Source organism: Struthio camelus, chromosome 23 (assembly GCF_040807025.1).
Source record: "Struthio camelus isolate bStrCam1 chromosome 23, bStrCam1.hap1, whole genome shotgun sequence".
NCBI lineage: Eukaryota > Metazoa > Chordata > Aves > Struthioniformes > Struthionidae > Struthio > Struthio camelus.
The window spans coordinates 10,152,575-10,178,174 of record NC_090964.1 but is presented as its reverse complement, the minus strand read 5'-3'; the positions used below and the strand labels follow the sequence as shown (position 1 = coordinate 10,178,174).

At 61.2% G+C, this 25,600-nt stretch overlaps 1 protein-coding gene across 2 annotated transcripts in view; it reads left to right on the top strand.

Moving 5' to 3' along the window:
• The first annotated feature begins 3,971 nt into the window (after window positions 1-3,971).
• Window positions 3,972-25,600, top strand: part of COL8A2 (collagen type VIII alpha 2 chain) — a 41,174-nt gene continuing 19,545 nt past the window's right edge. The window contains exon 1 of one of the 2 annotated variants that reach the window (XM_068917413.1): window positions 3,972-4,124. Coding sequence is in view for 1 of the 2 variants with exons in the window: in XM_068917412.1 (XP_068773513.1) it covers window positions 16,236-16,245 (10 nt within the window). In the remaining variant the exon portion in view is untranslated. Of the gene's footprint in view, window positions 4,125-16,158; window positions 16,246-25,600 lie in introns of those variants that run through there. The other variant, XM_068917412.1, reaches the window with a different exon arrangement.

Here is a 25,600-nt window from a genome sequence, read left to right as displayed (position 1 = left end):
CGCTGGGTGCACAGCATTGGTGCATGGCCCTCGGCCGGCGGCGCTGTCCCCTGCGGGGCGCGATCTCACCTCGCGCCCCTCTGCTGCCTTTACCTCCGCGCGCCGCCTAGAAGCGGAGGTCTCGAGGCTGCCAGCTCCCACCTGGGCTGGCTCTCGGCAGAAACGGGAGCCTTGGAAACCTTAGGTGAGGGCAGTTTTTCCATGCATATGTATATAGGAGGGGAGTGAGCTGCCAAAATAAATACAACCCTTCCCTTCCCAAAAATGTCCTCCAGGAATTGTAAAGGATCCTGGAGCAAGAATTCTGTCTCAGACCCTTTATGCTTTCTATCGGGGGAAGCATATAAACCAGCTTCTTTTCAGCTCCAGCAAAGTCAATGTGCCGAGAGTGTTTTTTTTTTTTTAATGACATGCACCAAAGGAGCCGGGAGCCGGAGCCGCGGCCGTGCGTACCCCGGGCCGGGCTCGCGCCGAGGCGCAATCCCAGTAAAGAGCTTTACAGCCGCCAAGGAATGCGGAGCCTCCAGCAGCCCGGCCCGGGCTTGCCGCGCTAACTGCTCTGGGATTTGCTCTTTGGGGGGGGTTGCGCCTCTGCGGCCGGTGCCTCGCAGGGTCCCGGCTGCCCCCGGGTTCGTGAGGGCGCTGAGCGGGAACCGGAGATGCTTTTAGCGGGGCTGCAGCGCCGGCGGGCCGAGGGAAGGAGCCGTGCGGCTCCTGTCGCAGCCACGGGAGCCGCCGCCGGGGTCAGCGGTGCGACGCGGCGGCCGCGCGTCCCGGCCCCGGGCGCGGGGGCTCGTTGCCGCCCTGCTGCAAACGGCGGCGCGCGGCTCGCTGCCGGAGCGGCGCTGCCCCCGCGGCCGCCCCGGGGTTGCCTGCTGCCCAGCCGCTGCTGACCGGCCTGTTTGCTTTACTGATCTTTCCTTGCTCATTTAAGTGACTTTGGAAAATGGGATTTTGGCTCTTAAATCGTTCAGGGGCTTTTGAAAATTCGACTCTAAATACTTTCCGCAGTGCATTTGTATGAAGTAATTCTCTCCAACCTCCCACAGTGGTAGTCAGATTGCATTTAATCCATCACTGAATGTTCCCGAAGGCTGGGATCTGGCACCGCGCTGCACACGGAGCCGCCGCGCGCCCCGCGCCGTGCCGTGCCGGCGCCCGCTGCCGCTGCTGCCGCCGCCGCCGCCGCTGCTGCTGCTGCCGCCTCCAGCCCCGGCCCCGGCTCCAGCTCCGGCTCCGGCTGCGGGGCGAGCCCGGCGCGGGGCCGGGGGCAGGTGCTCCCTTGGGGAACGGGCCGTGCCGGGGACCGCGCGCGGGGGCGGCGGAGAGGCCGCAGGGTGTCCCGGCACCTGCTGCCCCGGGCTCTGCTTTTCCGGGGTCTCCAACCGCAGGCGCTGGCGTGCAGATCCTGCAACCACACAACGCCGGCGCGTCGCCGTGCGCGGGGCCAGCACGGCACATCCCTGTCCCCCTCCCGCGCCCGCACCGGCTTTTCCTCTCGAGCGCGAAGGGCTTGTTCCCAGGGCACAACCGCCCGCCGTGCAGCCACACGGAAACGACATCCCGGTGCGCGGCGCTGATTTGATTACGTCCGTGACCCACGAAACGAAGCGAATGCTTTCTTTGGCCCACAATTGAATTATTTCTCTTCCTTCCCTTCTTGCTCTCCCTCGGCGCAGTGGCAGAGGCGGCCGGGCAGGGTGTTTTGGACGGGGTGCTCCCGGCTGCCCCGCGCGGCCGCTGCCCGCGGAGCACGTGGTGCCGTGTCCCGGGCGCTAGCGCCAAGGGTGCTGGTGGCAGCGGCGGCAGCGGCGGCAGCAGCACGGCGGGACCCGGCGCGGCCGCGCTCGTGCACGCGGCTGCTGCAGCGGTGCTGCCTCGGGGCTGCTCTCCGCTACTCCCTGGGGCCGACCCCCCGCCCTGCCCTGCTCGTGGCACAGAGGGATTTTCGGGACTATCCGTGCGAGCCCTGAGGTCCCCCAGAGCAGCCCAGGGAAGGGGCTGTGGGGACGAGCATCCCCCCCGCATGCCAAGGGCAGAGGCAGCTCTGTGCCTCCTCGTCCCTTCACTGCAAACGCTCCATTTCAGATAATTATTTCTGCATCGAATCCAGCCCACCTTGCTCTGCCAGGGCAGTGGCTCCAGCTTGTGCAACGCCGGCAGCCCCTCGGAGATACCCGGCCGGTGGGATGGGCTGACCCTCCCCAGGGTCTCCGCAGGCGCCTGCTCCAGCAGACATCGCTGGTGCCCCAGCCTCCTCCAGCCTCGATTGGGGCAACCAGCATCCCTGTGCCCGGCATCCCTGCACCCGGCATCCCTGCACCCGGCATCCCTGCACTCAGCATCCCTGCACTCAGCATCCCTGCACTCAGCATCCCTGCAACCGGCATCCCTGCACTCAGCATCCCTGCACCCGGCATCCCTGCACTCAGCATCCCTGCGCCCGGCATCCCTGCACCCAGCATCCCTGCACCCAGCATCCCTGCACTCAGCATCCCTGCACCCAGCATCCCTGCACCCGGCATCCCTGCACCCGGCATCCCTGCACCCAGCATCCCTGCACCCGGCATCCCTGCACTCAGCATCCCTGCACTCAGCATCCCTGCACCCAGCATCCCTGCACCCAGCATCCTTGCACTCAGCATCCCTGCACTCAGCATCCCTGCACCCAGCATCCCTGCACCCAGCATCCCTGCACCTGGCATCCCTGCACTCAGCATCCCTGCACTCGGCATCCCTGCACTCAGCATCCCTGCACCCAGCATCCCTGCACCCAGCATCCCTGCACCTGGCATCCCTGCACTCAGCATCCCTGCACCTGGCATCCCTGCACTCAGCATCCCTGCACTCAGCATCCCTGCACCTGGCATCCCTGCACTCAGCATCCCTGCACCCGGCATCCCTGCACCCGGCATCCCTGCACCCGGCATCCCTGCACTCAGCATCCCTGCACCCGGCATCCCTGCACTCAGCATCCCTGCACCCGGCATCCCTGCACCCGGCATCCCTGCACTCAGCATCCCTGCACCCGGCATCCCTGCACCCAGCATCCCTGCACCCGGCATCCCTGCACTCGGCATCCCTGCACCCAGCATCCCTGCACCCAGCATCCCTGCACCCGTCAACCCTGTGTCTGGCATCCCTGCGCCTGGCTGCCGGCACGGAGGCAGAGGCCCATCAGCATTCCTGGGAGCAGGGTCCGGCCCCGCGACGGCGCTCCCCGAGGGAAGGCATTGAGGAGGGATTAGCCGTCTGACGCTCCCCCTCGCTCGGGCGCTTAATGCGGAAAACAAACAGCCTTGTGCACCCCGGACGGCCTCGATCCGGGCGGGCTTTCTCCGTGCCCGTTGCCCGGGCTACCCTAATCTGCCGGCTCCGGCGCACCGGGGCTGCGCCGGGGTCACGCTCTCCTCCCGGGCCCGCAGCTGCTCCGGCGGCCGGAGCTGCCGGGTATTTGGGGTGGTGATGGGGGGGAACTGCTTCCCCACAGCCCAACGGGGGCAAACACCTCCCTGCTCCCCCCGGGGCGCTTCGCGGAGGACGGGGGGGGGGGCTCTTTTCCCACCCCGACGCCCCTGGGAAGGGGGCTTCCCACGGCCCCCGCGGCTGGGCGAGGGGCAGGCGTGGGGCAGCCCTCGACGGCCCGCGGCCCCGCTCCCGTCCCGCCGGCTTGCCGGGGTGGGGAGGGGGGGGCCGCACTTATTTATTTTGTGCGCAGTCTCCCTCCTGCGCCTGCGAAACGGAGAAACAATCCGGGGCTGGAACCCACTCAAAAAAAAAAAAAAATTGAAGGGAAAAAAAAAAAAAAGCGAGAAAGAAAAGGAAGAACTTGCAGCAGGCTGGAGCCGGAGCGCGCCCGTCGGAGGGGCGCGAGCCTTCCTCCCGCCCTGGCGCTGGCCGCCGGCCCCGCTCCGCGCTCTTCCTCCCTCCGCCTCTCGCGCTCCCCCCGCCCCCCCAAGGTAGCGCCCGGCGCGGCCGCCGCAGCCCGAGCCGCCGCCTGCGCGCTCCCACGGAGCCGCCGCCTCTTCTGCCCGCGCACGCAAGTCACTTTGCTCCTTCCTCAGCCGATCCAGCGAGCTCCCTCCCCACCTCCCCATGCAAGCCTGAGGAGGGTTTCAGCCAAGGTAAGGGCTTTATTTCTCTCTCTCGAGCTGTTCCCCAGCTCCTTTTCTCTCCCCTTCACCTGGCCGCCTCTCACATGTTGCGTTCGACTCAGACGGGAGAAAATCTCTTTAATTTCTCAGTCACAAGACCCTATAATTCTGATGACTTTTCCCCATGCAGAGAGGAATACTGCAAAGACTCTTCCAAACTTCTCTTTCCAGGCGAGATCTTCGTCTGCGTGCTTTTCTTTATTTCTTTTTCCCTTTTGTCATCCCTTCCTTTCCCCTGACCCACTTTAATTGCGTGCCTTCTCTAACGAATCGTATCCAAAGGGCTTGCGATGCTCAGACTGTCTTAATAAGAACCAAACCGGACTCAGCCGCTGGCCGACTCCGCACGTTCGAACCTTTCTTGCTGCTGTTGCAAAATACGCTGGTGAGCACAGGAATGTTTTGGGGAAAGCTGGTGGGAGCGCGGCCGGGAGCCCGGCGCGCCGGCAGGCTGTGCGCTCCCGCGACTGCGAACGTCCGCGCGGAGCCGCCTCGCCGGTGCCCGCCGGGAGCGGGGCAGGTCGCCCCGGCTCCGTCCACAAACACCTCGGGAAATACAAGGTGCCGATTTTATTTGTTTCTTTAAGAGCCTCGCTGTTAATTGGCTCCTGATCCACCAAGTTCCTCGGCTTTGAACATTCCCGATAAGCCACGAAAGATCCCCCCTGTACGTTAGCCCCAGGCTAAGCAATAACCTACCGGAGATATTTCTCATCTATGGGCAGCTTTGCTATAAGGAACATGTTTAATAAATCATAAGGCCGGCGAATTCCTGGGATTTTTATTGCTTCTGTAAAAATGCAGTTTTGATCTGTCTGCGAGGGACACTGGGAAACAAAGCTGTTCTTTCCAGAGGCAGGATCCTACGGAGTCGGGACGCGGCGCTGGCAGCGCGGCCGCGCGCCCCGCCGCGCGGCTCCCAGCCCCTCCGTTTTCCTCTGAAAACTGGGTGGGAACGCGAGCGTCCTGGGCTGCAATGAAACGTGGGCTTGCTCGGCACGTCCCGGCCCCCCGTCAGCCGCTCCTTAGCTTTCCTCACGTTGCTGGGGCTGCAAAAGCAAACGCGTGCACGAAGCTAAGCCAAAGACGCCAGGGGAAACAGCGCAGCTCGAACCGCAGCTCGGCTGCGGACCAGGCGTCTAATCACATTTTTCCTCCTCACCCTCTATGCTCGGGGGCAGAAGAAGAAGCAAAACCAAAACTGCTACAAAACCGGAGAGATTCTTACAGGAAGAACCATCCGTTTCCATTTAGTCAGCCCGCCTTGCAAAAACGAACCTCAGCACAACAGGTCCCTTCGCTCGGTAGCACCGCGCTGTCACGCAACGGGGCGCTGGGTTTTTCTCACCCGTTTGGGCAAAGGAATGAAAATAAAGCAATTCTCCTCTTTCTCATATGCCAGCCCGAAAAGCAGGGTCTGCCCAAAGGGGCCGGGGCAGGCGCGCCGAGGCCAACCTTTAACGGCACAGGGAGCTTTGAACCTGGGAGCTGCCAGGAGCTCGTCCGGGTTTTGGGAAAGGCCCGGCGGGGCGGTGGGAGATGGCGGCGGGCGGCCGGGGCTGTCGCCGCCGCCCGGGCCGGGCGCTCGCGACGGGTTTGTTTCAGAGGCACGGCGCTCGGCTCGCCGTCGCGCTCCGGCGGCGCGTTTAAAGTCTATGCAGTGATTCATATATTCCGCTCGCAGGAAGCGCGGGGCTGCGGGGTGTGAATGGGGCCGCTGTGGGATTTCTAAGGCAGGAAGCCCTAGAAGTGTCAGAAGTTATTCACACCTTGGCGAAATCAAGGGTGTTTCTGTCCGTGGCTCTTGGCAGGGGCTCAGCGCCGCTCCCTCTACGCCGGCTGCTCGGTTTCCCCTTTCGATACCCTCTCAAAGGAGCCACGACCGCCGTTTCTCCTCCGCTCCCAAGCCGGGCGAGCGCTGCCCGGGCCGGCGGCGCTGGGGGAGCCGGGAGCGGAGGTGCAGCGGCGGCTCGGTCGGACGCTGCCGCCGATGTCGAGCTCCGGGTGGAAGCGCAGCCGAGGCTACCAGCGCTGCCACCAGAATCACGAGCGGACGTTTGCACCGCGTCCCTTTGCACCCCGTCGCCGGGCCGGCACGTGCGCCCGCGTGCCTGCGCCGGACGGGGACGGGGAGGGGGACGGCGCGGTGGCCGAGCCTGCCCGGCTCTGGGGGGCTCGAGGAACAGCCCGGGCACCGCCGCGGCTGCCCGCTCCGCCCCGGCTGTGTTGATTTAACTGGCGAGAAATGCCTTTGCCGCCGGGGCCGTTGGCGGAGCGAGGAGGCGCTCGCGGCTCTGCCTGGCCGGGGCCGGGGGCAGGAGGCAGGAGGGAGACGAGCAGGGAGCTGCTCCCGGGGCTGCTCCGTCCCGGGGACGGGGCTTTGGGGGCGCATCCGGGCGCTGGCTGCCTTTCATCGGTGTCCATAGGCTTTTGCTATGAACGCAGAGGCCAAAACGCTTGGTTTTCGCGCTCTGCCTCGTTTTTGGGGTCTGGGAGGAGAGCGCGGGACGGGCGTCCCCGGGCGTCCGCCCGGCAGCGCCGCGGGGGGAACGTCGGCTTTACCGCGTGCTGCGGCGCGCCGCCTGCAAAACGCATTAACCCTGGTGGCAAGGGCGAGGGGGCTGCTCCGGCCCCTTCCTCGCCCCGCCGCCCCCCCGTCACCCGCTCGGATTTCAGCGCCTCCGCCGCTCGCTCGGGACGGGACGCGGCGGCGTTTCCACTCCGTGCCGAGGCGAACGTCTGTGGCAGCAAAACCCCGCGGGTCGGCGCGGGGGGGTGGGGGGGGAGGGATATAAAGGCACCGGATTTCATTTTGTCTTCCCCAAATTTCTCCCTCCCCGACCTTTTTCCCTTCCGGAGAGGAGCCGCAAAGCGCCTGCAAGGGCCGGGGCTGCTGCCGTGCACCGGCTCGCCCGGCCCCGGGCGCCGCTGCCCTGGCGGGGTGCTGCCGTCCCCGGGGCCCCGCCGCCGGCACGGACGTAACGAGCCGCTTTTCCTCTCCGCGGTCGTCCCCGAGTCACGTCCCGCCGGCGCGCAGCCGCTCGGCCGGGGCCGCCCGCCGCCCGCGGGCTTCAAAGGGAGGCGCGGACCCCGGCTGAGCGGGGCCGTTTTGGCTGGCCGGGTTTCAGCGCGGCGGGCCAACATCTGCGCGCGGTCCCCGGGCAGAGCGGGGGGCCGCTGCGGACGGGGTGCCGGGCCCTGGAGCGCCCCGGCCGCAGGGTCCCCCGGCGTGCCCATCCCCTGGGTTCTCCCCGCAGGCTGGCCCGAGCCGTGCCCGGGAAAGCAGGGCGGGAGGAAAAGGGAAGGCAAAGGGGGGGCTGCGTGAGGGGCTCTTGCGTGCCCTCAAGCTGTCCAGGCCGGAGGGCGCCTCCAGCCCCGCTGTCGTCCCAGGTCACGGAGCAAAGCTGCAGATCCCCGGCGTCCTCCGCTGGGGCCCGGCCCTGCCCGGCCGCCCCGTCGGGAGGGCTCTGTCCTCAGGGTCCCTCCCGGCTCCCTCCGTCCGGGTCAGCGTTTGGCAAGAAGCTACCAGGGAGGAAGAAAATTACCCGGATTTCCACCTGCTGCTCTGTGCATGGAGCAGGGGGGAGACAGAGAGGCGCAGAGGAAGTCTTCCCAAACTTGGATATTATGCAGCGAAGAACTACCAACTGAGGCCTCATTTCTTGCACAAAAGTACAGCGCTCGCAGCCCAGGGGTCCCTTCTTGGGGGGTCTGCCTGGGGTCCTGCCCGCCCCAGGGCAGCATTGGCCCACAGGGATGTCTTAAAGCCAACAGAGCTCTGCAAAGCTGCTCGAAGTCCAAGCGGCCCCGAAACCCCCGAGCTCTGGGACCTGGCGGCGCTCTCTGTCCCCCCGGCAGGTCGCTCCGGCCGTCGCTCAGAGCCTGCTGTATTGTTCCTCCGGGGGGTTTTATTTCGCTGCTGCCTTCCAAGTTCCCAGGGATCTAAGTTCTAAAGAAGGGTCTGATAAAGAGCCCCGTCCAGAGGAATGAGATGATATTGCTGGTATCGAGCTGAGATCTATCCCCCGTCTTTATCCGCAGACAATGCAGCGGCGGGAGCAAACAAGGACACGGCTTTTCTTTGGAGGCGCATTAGTCGAACAAGAGCCTTCCCTTTGTTTCGCACCGAAACCTAAGACCCCGCGGCCGGACCGCCTGGCGTAGCTGCCACGCTCGCGTCTGGCAGCCCCCGGCGCCGGGGCTGAGCTGGGCCAGCCCGGCGAGGAGCGGGGCCAGCTCCGCCTGAAGCGCTTGCGGCCAATTCACCTGCTTTCAGATTTCATTACAAGCTCTGCAGTTCAGCCCAGGTTTGTTTTAAGAAGTTACCGGAGGCTGAGAGAGCCTGGGAGTGATTTATGGCTTCCCATCAAAATCATGTGGTTTCACCACAGAACTTGGAAGCGCCGACTGCATTTTTCCTTTGGAGATTTTGGCTTTGCTCCAGACGCGGCTCCTAGGGGTGAGAGAGTGTGAATCCAGTGCGTGCATCAGGGTATTCCGGTTGTGCAGAGGAAACGGAGGAGATAGATAGATAGGCAGCGCTGCAAAGAGAATATTTAATGTCAGGACAACACGGGTGGGTTTTCCGGGAAGCGCTGACAATACCACGGGAGGCGCCTGGCATGGGGCGGGGGGGCTGTAAAATTCCCTTTGCCGTCCAAGTAGCTTTAAAATCAACATTTGCCGCTCTTCGCTTGTGCATCCTGCAAACTTTGGAGCAGCCGACACCAGCTGGGTGTCCCGTGGCGGGTCCAGGGCCAGAGCGGCGGTGCAGGGCGCCCGGCTCCTCCGAGCCCTGCTCTGAGGACCTGCTCTGGGAGCTCCTGCTGCCCAGGGGGGTTTGTCAGATGAGCATATTTTCAGCCATAAACATGCGTCGCCAGTGACTTTAGAAAGGTAATTTCAGCTGTCTCGGAGTTATGCAAGCCGTCCAGGCAGCGAGAGGAAACAAGCCTTCTGTTGCTCTTGCTTCATGTTCCCTGATAGTGCCAGGCTCTGGCGCTCCACAGTTGCCAGTCAGATCCCCGAAGACGACGGGTTTGGATTACAGCAGCGATACCTTTGTCTTTGCCTTTAACTTCAGCGCCTTCGGGCCCCGAGGGGTCACACCGATAACCAGCCTCTGCGGCCAGGAGGGCTGGAAACCTTAACCCGCCTCCCTTGGCCGGCCGGGGCGTTGAGACCCAACCACAAAACTCTGCAAGAGGCGCCGGTGGCTGCCCACCACCACCGGCGTGCCTAAACGGCTCCCCGCGCCGCATCGCGAGAGCCTTGGCTGCCGGCTCGCGGACGATTCGTGAACAGACCAAACTCCTCCTGTGCATTACAGAAATAATAAGGTCAGGGCAGCTGGGTGCTGCTGCGGCCACGAGCGTGTGCCGAGGTAGCGAGCATCCAGCGGCGCGGGGGAAGGCCGGACGGCAGAACAGGGCTTGGGCGGTTTTGTGGTGTTAATTTAGCTGCTTTTTAAAGTACAGATGAAAGGAAGAACCAGGCAGCTTGGCATCAGTTCCCCCGTCTGCACGAGAAGGAAGCAGTTGGGTCTTTTTTGTCTTATTTCTCTTGCAAAGGTGTCGGGGGGGGCAGCATTTAGCGCCACGATTTCAGTGCCTGGTCCCATAATCTCTGCTCATTCCTTCCCACCGGCTTCACGGGAAAGTCTGCGCTGCAACCTGCCCTTGTCTGTGCCAAACGCCGGAGCCGGCTGGCTGGGAGACAAACGGCCACTCACGTGGCACAGCCTTAGGGCAAGATTTAAAGCCTCGGCGCTCAGGTGCCCAGCGCCGCTCCTTTGCTCCGGGCGCGCATCGAAATGTCGCTTGGCGCTTCCACGAATGCTTTTTTCCATTAGCTGTTCTCTCATAGTTGTTTTTTTAAAGACCATGTGCGACGTTATTGCCGAACATAAACTAAGAACTAGGATGAGACCCCAGAGATCCTCCAAGTAGTTATAAGCAGAGCTATACAATGAGTTTGTAATTATTTTATACCGAGCCCGGTATTTTCCTTTCCCCAGGGGAAGGCCAATACAGCGTATAAGAGCAGGCCCATGCCAAACCATACCCAGGCAGCGCTTTTATGAAACGTTGGGTTCATAAGAATTAATTTCATTTAAAACATTCTTTGCGTTTTTCATAAAGCACAGCAAATCCGCGGTACTTATTGCAGGAATGCACCAGGAACGCGGCTGGGTAGACAGCGAATTATCCACGATATATGAACTACGACGGTAGGGCGGGGGGCTTCCACGCAGCCCGTGCGCGGGCAGCGGCTGCTGGCCTGGCGCGAGGGCTGGTGACCTCAGATTACGCTGAGAAAAGCAGCTGGGGCAGGAGGGGGGATGCCGGCGCGACCGGCTCGCGTGCTGTCAGCCGGGCTTTCCCAAAAAAGCAAGGCTGCAAAGAACAGAAAAAGGGCTGCGGACCCTTAAAAGCACGGCTTGTTTTCCCCCCAGGCATTCCGATTTTGCTCTTTTGCCTGGCCATTACAGCCGGCCCTGGGACCTGGCCGTGCCTGACCCCAGCCCCACTTTGGCGCAGGGCTCCCCAAACCCCCAGAGCCGAAAGGCCGGCGCGGGCGCCCGCTGCCGCGGGAGCAGCCGCGGTGCACGGCGGCCGCAGCAGCCCGCCGAGGTGGGAAGGGACATAAAGAGCGAGTCTGCTCGAGGCTCCTGGCCGGTAACGACTGACTCGGAGAGGAAGCCTGGCTTGAAACTGAAGTCGGCCAACTCGGGTGACATGCTTCAAAGAGCTCGAGTGGGTTTTGGGGCGCGGGGGCGCCAACCGAGCAGCTTTCGGTGCCCGGCGCCCGGCCGGAGCGCTGCTCGCCTGGGGGTGCCGGCAGCGTGGCACGGCGAGGGCCGCGTATCAAGGCCGGCACTGCAGGAGAGGGAAATCTCTGCTCTTCTCCTTTCTGTGCCTGGTGCATTCATGGCAGAGGGGAGGTTTCCAGAGGCCAGACTCCTTCCTGCCACTGCGGCCCCGGTCGGGGCCGTTGGCACGGGGCTCCGTTTGCTCTCCCGCGTTGGATCCGCAGCGGAGGCACTGAGCAGGCGAAGGCGGGAGCAGCTCCCCGTGTTTGGCCCAAGTGGAGGCTCCTTTAGCCTTTGGGGAAAAAGCAGTGGCAGGAGGGAACATGATCGGCTCCAGACTAGAAGCAAACAACGGATGTAAAGCTCCGTTTCTGCAATGGGAAGTTTCTGTTGTTCTTGGTGTCAGGTTTGCGCTCCTGTTCCAAAGGGTCTGCAAGATGCGAATTTGGTTTTGACATGTTGCCATTTAAGGAATATCCACTGCTGTCCTGGGCGATGCCTCCGGCCCTTCCCTGCACTATGTCACAGGAAACTGAGAGAGACCCCAACCTTGTAAATCCATCTTGCAAACAGGCCGGTGGAGCAGGAGCAGGAGATGAGAGAGAGGCACGAGCCGCTCAGCAGTGTTGCCTCGAGCAGCAGACCTATTTCCATAGGAACTGGCTCCGGCCGTGCCCAGTGGTTGCAAAAACTCCCTGTGGGTTTGCCCCGTCCCCGGTGTCGCGCTCCCGCTGCGAGCGGCTCCCCTGGGCCCTGCGGCTCTGCTGACCCCGCGTGGCTCCTTGCAGGAGCCTGGCTGCAAGGAAAGGTCGCAGGATTTGGCCCACGGGAGTTAGAAAGTGGAAAAAGCCTATCGGTCCCATCTGGCTAATCACACTGCCAGGCTGGGATTACTCCCTGTTACATTCACCAGGGTTTCCCAGGGAGGCTGGCCGGCTCATAAATCTCTCCCTTTCACCTGGCTTATGTGCTCCGAGCCTGTTTTAAAGAGCTGATTGTGATGAATAAGGGGAGGATTAGAGGGTTTAGCAGGTGTCAAGCCTCATCTTTCATCTCGACGCCGGGATGTCAGCGTCTCGCCCTTCCCTGCTCCCGCGCGAGCCTCGGCAGAGCCCGGCGCAGCGGCCGCGCTCCCACCGCCTCCGCGGGCTGGGCTGCTCTTTCTCCTTATCATTAGGTGGCTGATAATTTGCCGGGAGCGTGAGAGGGGATGTAAAATAAGGCAAGGGCGGTATCCCAGGCTGCAGCAGCGCTCCCGCCAGGGCTGGCGGGTGCACCGCAGCACCGCTGTGTTTGCTGTCCCGGGGCTGTGCCGCCCCGTTAGGGCAAGCCCGGAGCCCTCTGTGCTTCGCTGCAGGAAGGCTGAGCATTGCAAAAGCTTCTTTTAGCCAGGAGATGTCTGAGAGGGTAGCAGTAACCCTGCTGGGTTTTCCGGAGCGGCAGGCCAGGAGGAAAACAGGGTTTTCTGAAATACATTTATAAGTTGGTGATTTACATCTAAATTGCAACCAGCATGTGAGCTTGCAGGGACACGCACGTGCCAGAGCGATGCTCGCAGCCGGGATGCGGCCGGTGCCTGCGCCCACGCGAGGGACCAGCCCGCGGCGTGGGGGCTGCGCTCGCCGCACAGCGACCTGCCGCGGGCTGGACGAGGACGAGGGCTCAGGGCATGAGTGGGTGCCAGCCCGAGGCATCAGGTTAAGCCCTCGCTGCTCCAGGATTTGCTGGGGAGAGCATGAGAGCACAGGGCTGAGCGTGCTGTTTATTTTGGTTAAATTGAATTTACTCCAGGAGATTGGGGGGTGCTGGGGGGCCTCCAGACAAGGGGCTTTTGTGAGCCAGGCTGCAAGCCGATCCCCTTTTGTGGTTTTGCTTTTTTGGATGATACAATTTGTTATTCCAAGAAGTACCCAGCAAATGGACCCCATTAACCGAATCCCCGAAGCCGGCTGGAGCTGGAGCTCACTACGCCTTTGTCTGCACTCACCTCGGGCCCTAATTGTAGCTGCTCGTGCCGTGTTATTGCAGAGCCTTCGCCCCCCAGACTACCACTTTAATTGCACCCTGGGGGAGAAGGGGCCGGGGGCCGGGGAGCCCCAGGCCAGGCTCCCCTTCTTGCCTGCTCCCGCGGCAGCAGGGCCACGTCTGTGCTGACAGGGCATCTTACGGGATTAGTCTGGGCTGGGAAAGTGAGTGTGACAGGCGGAAAGTGCAGGGTTTGTTTAATTCCCCAGCACACTCGTGTCCCAGGCGGCACGCGAACAATAACCCGATTGTTCCCGCACTGCCGGGGGCCAGGTCCCGGGGCGCCGGGTCCCTCCACGGGGCAGCCCCTCTTGGCAGCCTCGCACGGGGCAGGGGCCTCCCCGAGTACTGCAGCTCTGCAGGAGCTGCTGGCATTCAGGTTTTGTCCGTGGCCCCTCTCGGTCTTTGGGCGCGAGGGTTTGACCCTGGTCCCTGGAGCGAGCGCTGGAGTGCTGGGAGCGACGGACCGTGTCTGGGTCCAGTTGGCTTCCCAGTCCGACGTCGGCCCTCCCCATCCTCTCGCCCTTGCTCTGGGCTGTGGCTCTGCCACATCTCCCAACGCCAGGCCACTGAGCCAATTTGCCAAGGTTTGCCCATCTCGTGGGGTGGCAGGGCTGGGTGGTTCAGCCAGAGCATCTTTGGCTTCTTGGCTTCACCTCTTACCGTGCAGGGATGCTGCTGGCTCTGTTTGTATTGGCCCTGCTGGGCTTTTTCCTGCATGAAAGCCGGTTGTAGCTGGGCAGGAGCCAGTGGGTTTATAAATAAAAGCATCGGACACCTCTCTGGGTGGTGCTGAAAGTTCCTGAAATAGCCTCGCCTCCCCGCCAAGGCTCGTGTGGCCAGGATGCTCGCAGAAGCAACCCCGAGTCTGGGTGTGGGAGCCGGGCTTGCCCGAGTTACTGATTCTGGCGCCTCCAGCTCGCACTGCCCAGCTCCCTCGGCCCCCTTGCACAACGGGCTCTGGATGTCCTTTCCCGGCCAGGGTGACACTCCGCTTTCCTGGAGCACAGGCCTTCGGGAAGGGCTGCTCCGGCCAGCCCCCACGGGAGAGCAACGCGAGGGGAGCGGCGAGGCCCCAGGTGCCGGCAGAGCTCCCGGCACCGCATGGCTCTGCCGTCTCTCGCCGCACAGCAAAGGCCCCCCCGGCGGCTCCGGTCACTGGAGAAGAGCTTGGAGGAAAGAATTCTGCTTTACATCTTTATAAACCGCCTCCACATGCTCCCAGAGCTGCCTGGCAGGACATCTTATTTTCACCGCAGCCCTGGCCTGGCCCGGGAAGGGATTGTTGAAAGGGCATGGGACATTAGCCTTGTGCAATGTTTCTTTCAGCGGAATAAGCCCAGCTTGCCAGAAAGCCACGGGTTCAGTCCCTGGCAGAGCCACGCGCGGGCCTTGCAGCGGCCAGCGGGAAGGGCCGCGGCAGCGGCGAGGGGGCTGCGAGGACGGCGCTTGAAGGCATCCTGAAATGACTTCTCCTCTCCTGGGAAACGCTGGCTCCAAAATGCCTTATTCCTCTGAGGCCCCCTGTGCCCGGGGGCCGGGGGAGCCCTGCGGGCTCCGAAGCCCCCAGGTCTCTGCAGACCCGGCCCCATCGCAGCATGCCGAGGGCACCGGAGCGCCCACCTGGTGCTGCGCCGGGCAGAGCAGGCACCTGTCTCCGGTGGCAGGAGCCACCGCAGCAGAAAGACGGTCCCAGCCCAGCGCCTCCTCCAAAATCCTCTCCCCGGGGTGAGGCAGAGGGCAAGCCCAGGGCTGCCTTCGCGCGCTGGCTGGGAGAGCCAGCCCGGGCTGGGCGCGCTCGCTGCCAGTGGGGCCGCGATGAACCGGCGCCAGGGACGGGGAGCGCAGACGGGGGACGAGGGGAGGGGGCGGCCGTAAGTCATTGCAACAAAAGGAGCTGGATAATAGGAAGGAGACAGCACCAGGAGCCAAGAGCACGGGCACAGGCACCCCTTCCAGGGGCTGCTCACGCCCGGCTCGGCATTGCTGGCCCCACCGGCGGGCCAGCACGGCCAGCGGAGCCCGAGGAGGGAGGATGTCCAGCCTCGCAGCCCTCGCCACTCACCCGCGGGGGCCGGGGGCTAACGGCATGGCTGGGGCTGGACGGCTTTGCTCGCCCTCCCGGCCTCCTTCCCAGCTGCAACCAGAACAAACCTCCCTGCAGGCCCCCTCCAAATTCCACCCCGAGTTTGACATTTTGATGTGTGGTGCCTCCAGAAAACAGCATTTTAATGCTCTTACTGTAAATGAGGTGGAAAATGTTTGTGGGCTTGTGCAGAAAGACTCCCTCAGAGCCCGGCTCGGGTGTAGGAGTGCTGCGGTCAAGGCGCTCGCTAAGCAATGGCATTTACCGCGGGCATCCGGCGGGCTCTCCTCCGGCTGGGAAGGGCTGGGCAGGTGAGGAAGGCTGAGCCGCCTTGGGAGCCCGCAGTGTCTCTGCGACCTCCCTGCGATCCAGGCAAGGCGCTGCTATTGTTCTCATTGCAGCAGCGAAATCGGTGCTGCCCATCCCCGTGGTTGTTCCTGCAGGTCTCGCGGCACAGTGGGAACCAGCACTGCCTCCTCCGTGGCACGGAGGGGAAGGAAGGGCTCGGTCTGGGGCACGACAGCACCCAGCTGAACTCTGAGCGTGGCCTGGCACAAATGTGCACACACACCCAGGAAGGCTCTTACACTTCTCCCAGGGGTGAAATACAAGGGCCAGGGCATTGCCCGCTGTAGTCCCCCTTTGCCACCGCGCATGGCTCCGCAGCGCCAGCCCGGCCGGCGAGGCAGGGTGCAGGGCAATGCGACAGCGCCTGCAGAAATCTTTCCCTGCTCTGTTCCCTGCAGGTTGAATACTGAAAGGTGGGTTTTTTTTTCCTATTATTTTTTTCTAGAAAAATAGGATGATTAGGTCAATGTAATTTTTCCCCTCATGTTTCAATGTCACATGTTAGGGCTCATAAAGCCGCGGCAAACAGAACAGTGCAGCATCTGCAGCACTCTCACCCGAGCACGGCACGCTTGCGCCCGTGGCTCCAAATATTTGCCGTTTCCTAGAACACAGAAACGTGCAAACGCCTCCCTCTTGGGCTGGGTCTGCTCCCAGTTACACTGGTGTAAACCAGGAGCAGCGTTCAGGTCCCTCTGGTGTACAAATGACAGCAATGGCCTCGGGACTGCCGCTGGTCTCTTCCTGACCCTGGTCTCTTCCTCTCCCGATGCCTGTGCGACCGCTGTCTCTGTGAGAATGAGCCGTGTGCATGCTTGGCCGTGAGTTATTCCTTCCCAGCACCTGTGCAGTTTTTCTGTGTTTGAGGGATATTTTGGTTTCGTGCCGTTGCCAGGTCCCATCAGCGCTGAGCCTGGATCCGTGTGTGTCAGGTTTCCTGGCGGCTCGCGGGAGGTTAGACCATTATGCAATTTGGCTTTCTGGACAGCATTCCTGCTGGTTGCATAATTTTGTAACAGATAGAGCTTGATGAGCTGTTTGCTTTCAGGACAGAGTCTCTGAAGTGTGTTGTAAGTTGATGGATGTGCCCTGCTCTCAGGTCCCAAGTGATTTCTGTGCCTTGAAAGGAGTCAGCTTCGCGGGCAGCGCTGGGAGGGCGCTGCGCCGTGCTTGGGGTCCGGGGCCAGCCGGGTCCAGGGCGCCTCCGTGGCCCCTTCGGCACCGGGGGATCCCCCGCGCCTGGCGAGGGCCGGGTGGACAGCGCAGGGAGCGCTCCGAGAGCAGGCAGGGACGAGCCAAAGGCGAGGAAGTGGAGAGGAAAGCTTGCGTTGCCTCAGCTGCCGCAACCTCTAGCGGAGGTCCGGGAGCAGAGGCAAGCGAGGGGGACAGCGAGGGGCTGGAGCTGCTGGCGCGGTGTCCCCAGCGTGCGAGGCACGCTGTCCCCAGCTGGGCTCGTCCCTCCCTGCCTCCTCCCACGCCTGTCCGGCTACAGGCGCTCCTACTTTAGCAATTATTGTAGGGTTTATCTTTCATTATGCCTAAGCCCCACAAGCTTAAGCAGCCTGCTGTATTGTTTTTGAACCAGTTTATAACTTAAACAAGCGGCTGCCCTAGTCCAGCTGCTGACGGGGGTCCCCGCTGCCTCGCTGCGTTTTGCGGCAAGACGCTGCCCTGGGATGCCGGGGTTCAGGTCGCGGCAGTGTCACCGACTGTCTGCGTGGCCCGGGGCCGGGACAGGGCTCTCGCTTTGTGAAACGGGTCCCGAGCGTGGACAGAGGGAGGTTCCCACATGACACAGCCCCGAGGAAAATTCTGCATGAGAAATAGGAACTGAATGTTTTTCCAGCTTGAAGCCTAAACAAAAGGTTTTGTAATAAGTGTGTCCTTTTGCCTCGGCTCTGCACCCAGCTCAGCTGGCCACGGCGGCCAGCGCAGGGGCTCAGACCCCCCCGTCCACCCCACGAGTCAGTCCCCGATTTCTCGCCCCGGTGCCAAGAGGCAGAGCAGTCCCGGGCCTCGCTCAGCTGCAGGGCTGTGTGCGGTCACCCCTGCAGACTCTTTTCCATTTTGCATGGAAAATTTGTCCCCAAATTGCTTCAGCTGGCATTTTCTGGCACGCATGCCTTTGTTGGGAGCGGTGGCAAGCAGGCGAAGGGCGGCTGCTCGCTGCCCGGTGGGAAGCCGGCGGCGGCAGCAGGGCTGGGGCTCTGGAAAGCGCAGACTGCCTGAATGCCGCTGGTTACACGTCTGGTCAAGGGCTGGCATCTCTAACAGAAATAAATAAGTTCCGCTAAGAAAATATTCTGTATATTCTTCACTGATTTCCACTGGTGCTTGAACTCCAGGCCCCAGATTTTGCTTGGCAAAGGGTCAGCGGTAATAAAGACGCCCAAGTCCAGAGCTCGCCGCCTTGCTGAGAGATAGAGCTGGCCCTGATGCTACCAAACCTTTGAACTCCCAGGTTGCTCAGGTTCTCCGTGGCTTGTTTCTGACACTGGGTTCATCTAATCCTACCAGCTACTTTCTCTGACTTGGGTCCAGAAGTGATTTTTCCCCTAGGATGGTGTGAGGCACATGAAATCGTTTCCATTTTCCTCTGGGCAGACGCCCCGGCAGACTCCTCGGCGCGGTCTGGGCCCAGCTGCGACAGGCTGATTTTTAGGGCGCTGTGTGCCGCCCCGCTCAGCCTGCGCCTCCCGGGATGGGAAGCTTTCGGCTAGAGGATAGCTCATGAGGAGAAGGAAAAACACCAGGAGATTAATACGGTTTGGGTTCAGCTTTTTCATTGTCAGCGCAGTGGTCCAGCCAGGCAAAGGCAACGGGAGGCTTCAGGGAATCTGGAACCCTTTAAAGGAGATTAAACTAGATATTCAATTGCACTGGAAATTAGGAGCCTGGTAATAAGATTGTGGCTTTGGATAGCTAGAGATTAGCATTACTTGAGGTTTAAAGCTGTTTGTTTATGACAAATATACATGGTGCATGTGGGAACGGCGCGGGGAGAGTCCGGGCTGAACGCAGGAGCAGCCTTTAACGAGGCAGCCCCGCGCTGCACGTCTCCCTCGCGCCGAGGCACGCGGCGGCGGACGGGGCCGGCGCCGGGCAGCGGTGCCGGACGCGCAGCCTGCAGCGCTGCGAGAGCCCGGAGGGCTCTGGGCGGCGAGGGGTCCTGAGATCCCGGCTACGCCTTGGGTGTTTGGGCCGCCGTGAGCCCCCGGGTGCCGTCCGCCCAGCCCGTGCTGTGAATCACGCTGCCGGCGCGCTTTCACCCGAGCAGCTCTCGCGGGGACGTCTTTGCAGCGGGCACGGTGTCTGGCACGGTGTCTAGCGCCCGGGGCCTTGGAGCGGTGCAGTGGCCTGGAGCTGGCTCGGCTCCAGCCCGGCCCCCAGCGCCCGGGCGGCTGGCTCCCCGCGCGCCTCCCCGAGGCCGCTGCCGCTCGCGACACCTCCAGGCTTCGGGGAGCCGTGCACGGGACAGGAGCTGTGGTGTGCCGAGGGTTTCAAATGTCTGCAATTTTGCGTCGCTCCAAAGGGGGTCTCAGAAGGAAATACAGAAATTTTGAAGTAATTTCCAGAAAAGCAATGGTGAGAGAATTCCCTGTTATGCTTTCTACCCTAAGACAAAAGAAATGTGGAAACTGAAAAAATTTCAGAATGGAAAAAAACCAAAGAGCTGATTCAGTGATGGTGAAATATCTTGTGACATTGCGGGACACATTTTTTCCGAATGAAATTCTGGGAAAATTCTGCCTGACTTTTACACAACCCACTTCCATCCTGACGGAAGCACGCAGGCCGCGGCGACGCGTTCAGCTGTCCGCGCCCCGAGTCGCTCCGGGCTTCGCTCCTCCTCCTCCCGCCGGAGCCGATACTCCCCCATTAATCTTATCCTGGACCAGGCAGCAATAAAGCCGGCAGTGCCGGTGGTGCGGAGGTAGCAGAGGAGGACAGGGATTAAACGCCTGGCTGCCGCCGGCGAGCTCTGGGAAGGCCGCCGTCCCCTCCGAGCTCTCCCGGATGCTGCCTCTGTGAAACCCGAGGAATCGCTTCATCCTGCGCCCTGGGCTTTTGTGACATCGGGGTCCAGCTTTGCGAGAAAGCTCAGCGAGCCCTGAATTACCCCGAGGTGTAAACGATCCGCGTCTCGCTCGCCTCCGGCCCAGCGCTGGGGAAACCTGTGATCCGAGCCGGGCGGCGCCGAGCCGCGGCGGGTTTTATGGCAGCTCGCGTCTTGTCAGAGTTTCCACTGAGCGCCTCGGGCCGGCTGGGATCTCGCACCAGCTCACGTAAATCGAATTAAGTGACACCAACCAAAACGACCTCTGAAAGGGGCACGCTGGATCTGCTCGCCGCGGGGCGGCGCGTTCAGCACGGAAACGGCGGGCGCCAAGGCTGAGCGGCGCCGGGCGCGGCGGGGAGGGGGCTCGAGCAAAGCCCCCGCCGCCCCCAACATGCGTTTTTTTTTTTTTTTTTATGGGTGAATTGACAAAACACAAAAAAGTCACATGCTTTAAAAAACCCGTGAAATCCCCAAGGAAAGGCTGGGGCCTGTCAGTCATGCTTACAGGGCACGGCGAGGGCAGGCCGCGGCGAGAGGCCCCGCTCCCCCTCCGCGCTCGCATCCCTCCGTCCCCGGCGCCCGCCCACGGCCGCCTCAGGCATCTGTCGCACCGGGGGCGCCCCGGGGTGGGCATGGCTTCCACGTGCCCAGCCGCATCGCGGCACGCGGGATTGACTGTGGATCACGGTGGGGAGCCCTGATGGGGGCTGGCTAGGAGAGCAGAGGGGGAACATGGCCGCCCTTGGGTAGCGCGAGATGGCGACGTGCTGCAAGATGGCGGCACATGACAAGATGGTGGCACATGACAAGATGGCGGCCTGCCCCGGCTCAGCCTGCGGCTCCAGTGGCGGCTGGGGCATTTCGGGGAGCAGCAGGGCAGGAGCAGCCCCACCGGGTACCACGCACAGTGCCAACGGGGGAGCCGCGGCCGGGCCGCTCGGTCCCGCGCTGGCAGGTAACTTTATCCTTTCCTGCCTCTTTCCCGCCGCCCTCCGCTTGCTTCCTTCTGAGGGAGAAACTCGGCCGCGTCGCCCCGCGCTGAAATTTATTTTAATGTAAACCTAGCTCTAAGGCAGCTTTTTCTCATTTTTAAACTATTTCATATCAATCCCTGGCCTGACGTTTGTTTTCTTTGAATTTGGTGGGGAGAATGGTCTGCATTGCTACGGATATCGCCTCAGGAATCTTGGCAGAGGCCGCGCCGTATCTTTGAAGGAACGGCAAATGCAAAACAGAAGGCCGATATTAGAGACGCACAAACAATATTCCCCCCGCGCTAAGCCCAGGAAGGGCGCAGCGCCGGGACCCAGGGCACCCGGCAGCGAGCGTGGCCCGGCCCGGCCCGCCGCCTCCCCTCTGCCGGCAGAGCCAGGCCCCGATCCTGGGACGGGGCCGCCGGCGGCATCCTCCGCGGCGGTGTCCCCTCAGGGAGCTACCCGGAGGGCAGAGCTTGGTTTTAAAGACTTTTTTTTTTTTTTTTTCGGCTGAAAGGTTTGGTGGAAGAAACGCGCTGCAGAGGAGGGGCGCGCGTGCACGGGGAGAGGGCGGCCGCGGGCCCGTCCCCGGCACGTGCCGCTCGGCCGGCACAACGAGGGTTCGGTCCGTAACACTTGCGTGAGCCAGATAGCTGAAAAATGGCTTACGAACCCCCCGGGGAGTGACGTGCCTGCGAGCAGATTAGCAGGCAGCACATCTGAGAAGCACGAGGGCTGCCGCCGGGTGGTTTGCGCCGCGGAGGAGGCTCGGCCGGGCCGCGGCGGCTGCCGAGAGGCCGACAGCCGGAGGAAAGCCCCGGCGGACGGGGAGCTGGTGGCCGACAGCAGCAACGTGCCAGGGCGGCTCTTGTGACAGCTGTAAAACTAACTGTCCCCGTTTCTGCCAAGTCACCTGATGGGGTAGTGTTAAAATGCTGGTGCCGGAGAGGAAACGGAGATCAAACGACCCAGCAAAACCAGAGAGACAGCATCTCAACCCATGACATTAAAATAAAATGACTGTTAGGATAAACATCGCCACACAGTTTCCCATCCCGGGCAGCCAGCTTCACTGTCAAAGGGCTGGGAGGCGAGGATTATGTACTTTGGCATTTTACACGAGAGAATAAGTTTTCACAGCAGCTCACAAATTTGCTGTCATATGTGGGCAGCCAGGAGAGCAACAGAAGGCTTCACTAACAAGCAGTGGTACGAAGCCTGGAAAAACAACTAGACAGAGGACACCGCAACTGCGAAAATAGTGCTGCGTCAGGAAGAAAGAGCTGCTGACAAACACTTGAACCAACTTTCCTGGAGATGCGAGAAACTGTTTTTGGTAATGCTCCTTGTACTGGATTACTTTGCCAAGCAAGTTTCCAACGTTAATGGCAGCCGTAAAGAGCTGGCCGCCCCGGCTCTGTCCCCGTGTGCGCCCGTCGCTCCAAGACATTGACATGTCACCACCGGTGCTTGGGGCGGCCGATGGACTGGGAGTTTGCTCCTGTGGACCACCGGTGTGCCGGGGGAAGGCAGGGGTTACAGCTGCCTGCACGGACAGCCGTGTGCCGCGAAACACGACTGCCACGGAAAGCCTTCCAAGCAGCGAAAGGAGAACTGGGCGGTTTGGGGATAATAAAACCACTGGATAATGATGGATGCATTTACATCTTGGAAAGGAGATGATCCTGGAATAAGTCACATGGACAGTTCCTACATAGCAAGCACTCACTACTTTAAAGCTAATCCACAGAAGAATTAAAGTTGCCTTTTGTGTGTTCAGGCCCTGGTTTCTCCACCCCATCCAGTCTCGGCTGTGCTGGTGGCAGGAGCCCTTGTCGCCAGGAGCAGCCCCAACCTGCCAGGAGCTCTCAGCAGCAACTCGGGTATTTCTAGCCACCCCCATCCCCTGTCCCAGCTTTCACCAGCAGTGATGGATAGTGGATTTTAGATGCTGTGGAAGCGGCTGAAAATGCTTTGCTTACCTATGGAAAAAAAAAAAAAAAAAGGAAGAAATGCCTGGTTTAGGGCAAAATCCTCTCCAAACGAGCTCCAAGCTTGCAAGCAGCTCCATGCCTGGTGCCCAGGAGCAGGGGGTTGGCTACTCCCCGCAGGCAGAGGCTCTCGGGCACTGCTGCATCAAGGTCCCACTATTTCTAATTCCCTGGCATCCTGCTTTGCTTTTTTTTTTTTCCTCCTTTTCTTGAGTGGGGATGAAACGTAGACAGCCCCTTTCAGATATTCCTAGCTCTAAGCTAAGCAGGGCCCATGTGGGCCACGGTCCCACCAAGCTGCATCCAGGTTTCGTTCCATGTCTTTTGCTATTGTATCCCTTACATTTGGAGCCTGGAAGTGGTGAACATCCTGACTGCACGTCCCAAGCATAAAGCTTTAAAGTACGTATCCTTAACACCCGCTCCAAAAACATAGCCCTGTCCCAGAAACAGAGACAGCTCATCCTAACGAGCCCAGGCGAATGCAATTATATTTATTTATAAAATATACTGTATCAAAGAGGGGGGGGAAAAAAACTCTTCAAGAAGGGAAAGGCGCCAAGCCATCTTGCCCAGCAGTACATTTACTCAAACCAGCACTCAGCCACCGTTGCTGGGAGCTGTGGATTTGGCCCCGGCTCAGGAAAGCAGGCTGCAGTTTACATGCTCTCACCATTGGCACCTTGGCCCTGAATCAGCCTGGGAGGCTCAGCTATCCCGTACGCACTCCCAGCCCAGCCATCAGCTCAGCTCTCCGCTCTGCAGCTGCAGGGCTCAGGAGGAGACCTAGACCTCTACAGAGTGTGGGAAAATCTCCTCTTTTTGCCCCCCAAACTCTTTCGGCAGGGCCAAAGCTGGTGCTGGAGAGGATCATTGCAGGACACCTGTTTGCGCCGTGGGTCAGGACCCCGTGCAGACCTCCTGCCAGGGCAGGGAAGGGAGTCTGGGAGCCACAGGAAGAGGGTGCGCAGCCCACCAGCCAGCACTGGGCACATCATCCGTCCTCTCCTGGGAGTCTGCAGTTGGTTGCCCCTACCCTGTTCCCCTGTTGCAGACCTTCAAAGCCTCTTGCTACCTAGCTGTGTGGCAGGCAGGGGCTGGAGCAGCTTTAATATCATAGCATTTGCTCAAGCGCAGAAACCAAAAGCCCTCTGTGATGCCCATGCAGGAGCAATGGGATCCAGGAGCTGCAGGTGTCCAGGATTTGGAGAGGTAGAAGGCTAATTCAGAGCTGACACTATATCAAAGGCAGGGACCTGCTCTTTGTTGGTTTGATTTTATTCTAACTTTACACTTCTCAACACGCTTGAGAGGGCCAAGAACCAGCATGGAGGTACTGAGGTACTGTAATAAATAACAAAATTCCTCCAAAGCATCACTCACTGCTCCTCAGCATGCTTGGCAGCAGGGCTCGGGCCACCAGGACATGGGGCCGGGCACCTGCTTCTGATCCATGCTCAGCTGCTGCCCTGCCGCGTGGGCTGGAGCAAGTCTCAGCAGGTCCCTGAGCTTCTGCTCCCCTGTCGGTCCTTCCCAGCTCAGCTAGACAGGGGCTATCTCTTGCTATAAGCGCACAGTGGGCTCCAGCTCTTGGCAGGAGAAGACTCGCAGGCCGCGTGCTCACAGGGACAGATTGTCGAGCTGTGAGCCAGGAATTCCTGGCGCTGCCACTGAGTTGATGTGTGGCCTTGGGCGAGTCAATTTATCCTTAATCTGATCTAATTTCGGCTGTCTAACCTCATTCAGCGACTTTGATGGTATTCCAGGACTGGCCATGTTTTGGTGCTGCTGTTCGATCTGAATCGCTGCTTGCCGGCCGGGCTTTCCTGCACTTAAGACAGGGACAGCACTGCTCACCTGCCCAGGAAGGCATCATCATCCTGCCCAGGATTTCTGTGCAAGCAGCAGGACGCAGGGGCTTTGCTGGTACATGGAGGGGCTGCGCCGCTAACGGCGCAAGCTCTCTGCTCGGGGAGTTGCACTTTGCACCTTGTGATCAGGCAGGACTTGAGCAGGCTGGAGCAGTTGGGCAAGCGGCAGCCACCTAACACGAGCTAGATCTGCCCCTCCAGCCGCCCCTTTCCCCAGGGGATGGCGGCTCGGACCACAGCGCGTTATAATTAAACCCGTGACCCCAGCACAAGGCTGGAAGTTTAAACGTCTGCGGTTCATGGCCACTTGCCTGCAAATTCCCTGACATGTGAATCGCTCTCTGCGGGTCCCTTCGGGCTTAGCAGATTTCTTTGCAAAATACCCATTGCATTAGAAAACCCTGTTTCTGTACAGGATCTGCAACGGCAAAGCCGCATCTGCCCCCACAGCCCCTGTGTAAACACTGTCCCCTTCCCCACCGGAGCTTATGTGTTCCTTGGACCAGAAGTGTTTTGGCTGACCGAGCCAATACACATCTCTGTGAGAAACATCTCCCAAGCTTTTCTAAAGCTCTTCTAAAGGCCTCGCAGCCCGCATTTCTCCTGGGATGTCTGGCCAGATGCTACACCTCATGCACCAGAAGGTGGTTGGTTGAGGTTGGGCTTGGATAACAGCCTTAGGAAGGTCAAAACATGGGCCCAGGCTTGTCCTTCTGCTCCTTGGGCCTCCCACCCCAGCCTGCATCTGCAAACAGATAACTCTTCGGAGACCCCCAGACAGCAAAGATGAGACAAGACCCCCGTAGTAAGGTCACCCCCTCCACACGCAGGGGGCTCGGCAGCCAGCTCTGCCTCTGCTCAGCCCTTTTGGCTCCCGCGAAGGCAGCACCGCCATCGCTCCCCAGGATGCGCGCTCAGCCGAGCGGCCCCGGCAGCAGCTGGCGTGCTGAGCCCGCGGGGGCGCGGGCGAGGGGCATCCATCCCACCAGGGAGGAGAGGGGAAGAAGAGGGGAAGAAAAAAGAATACCCACAAAAATGTCTTCATAACAGGAAACGTCTCATAAAATACCTGTGGTTTGGCATGTGCGATCCGACTGGTCAAACTATGCACCTGGCAGGCAACCCTGCTATTAATGCTGCACTCAGTCTGGTATTTCGGAGGAGCTTGAGGTTGGAGGTGGGGGAGGAGGAGGGGACCATAAAGCTTGGGAGCAGAAACCCGCCGCAGAGGTGGGGAGCAGGAAGGAAACGCGCCCGTCAAACCGTCTCGCTCTTCCACG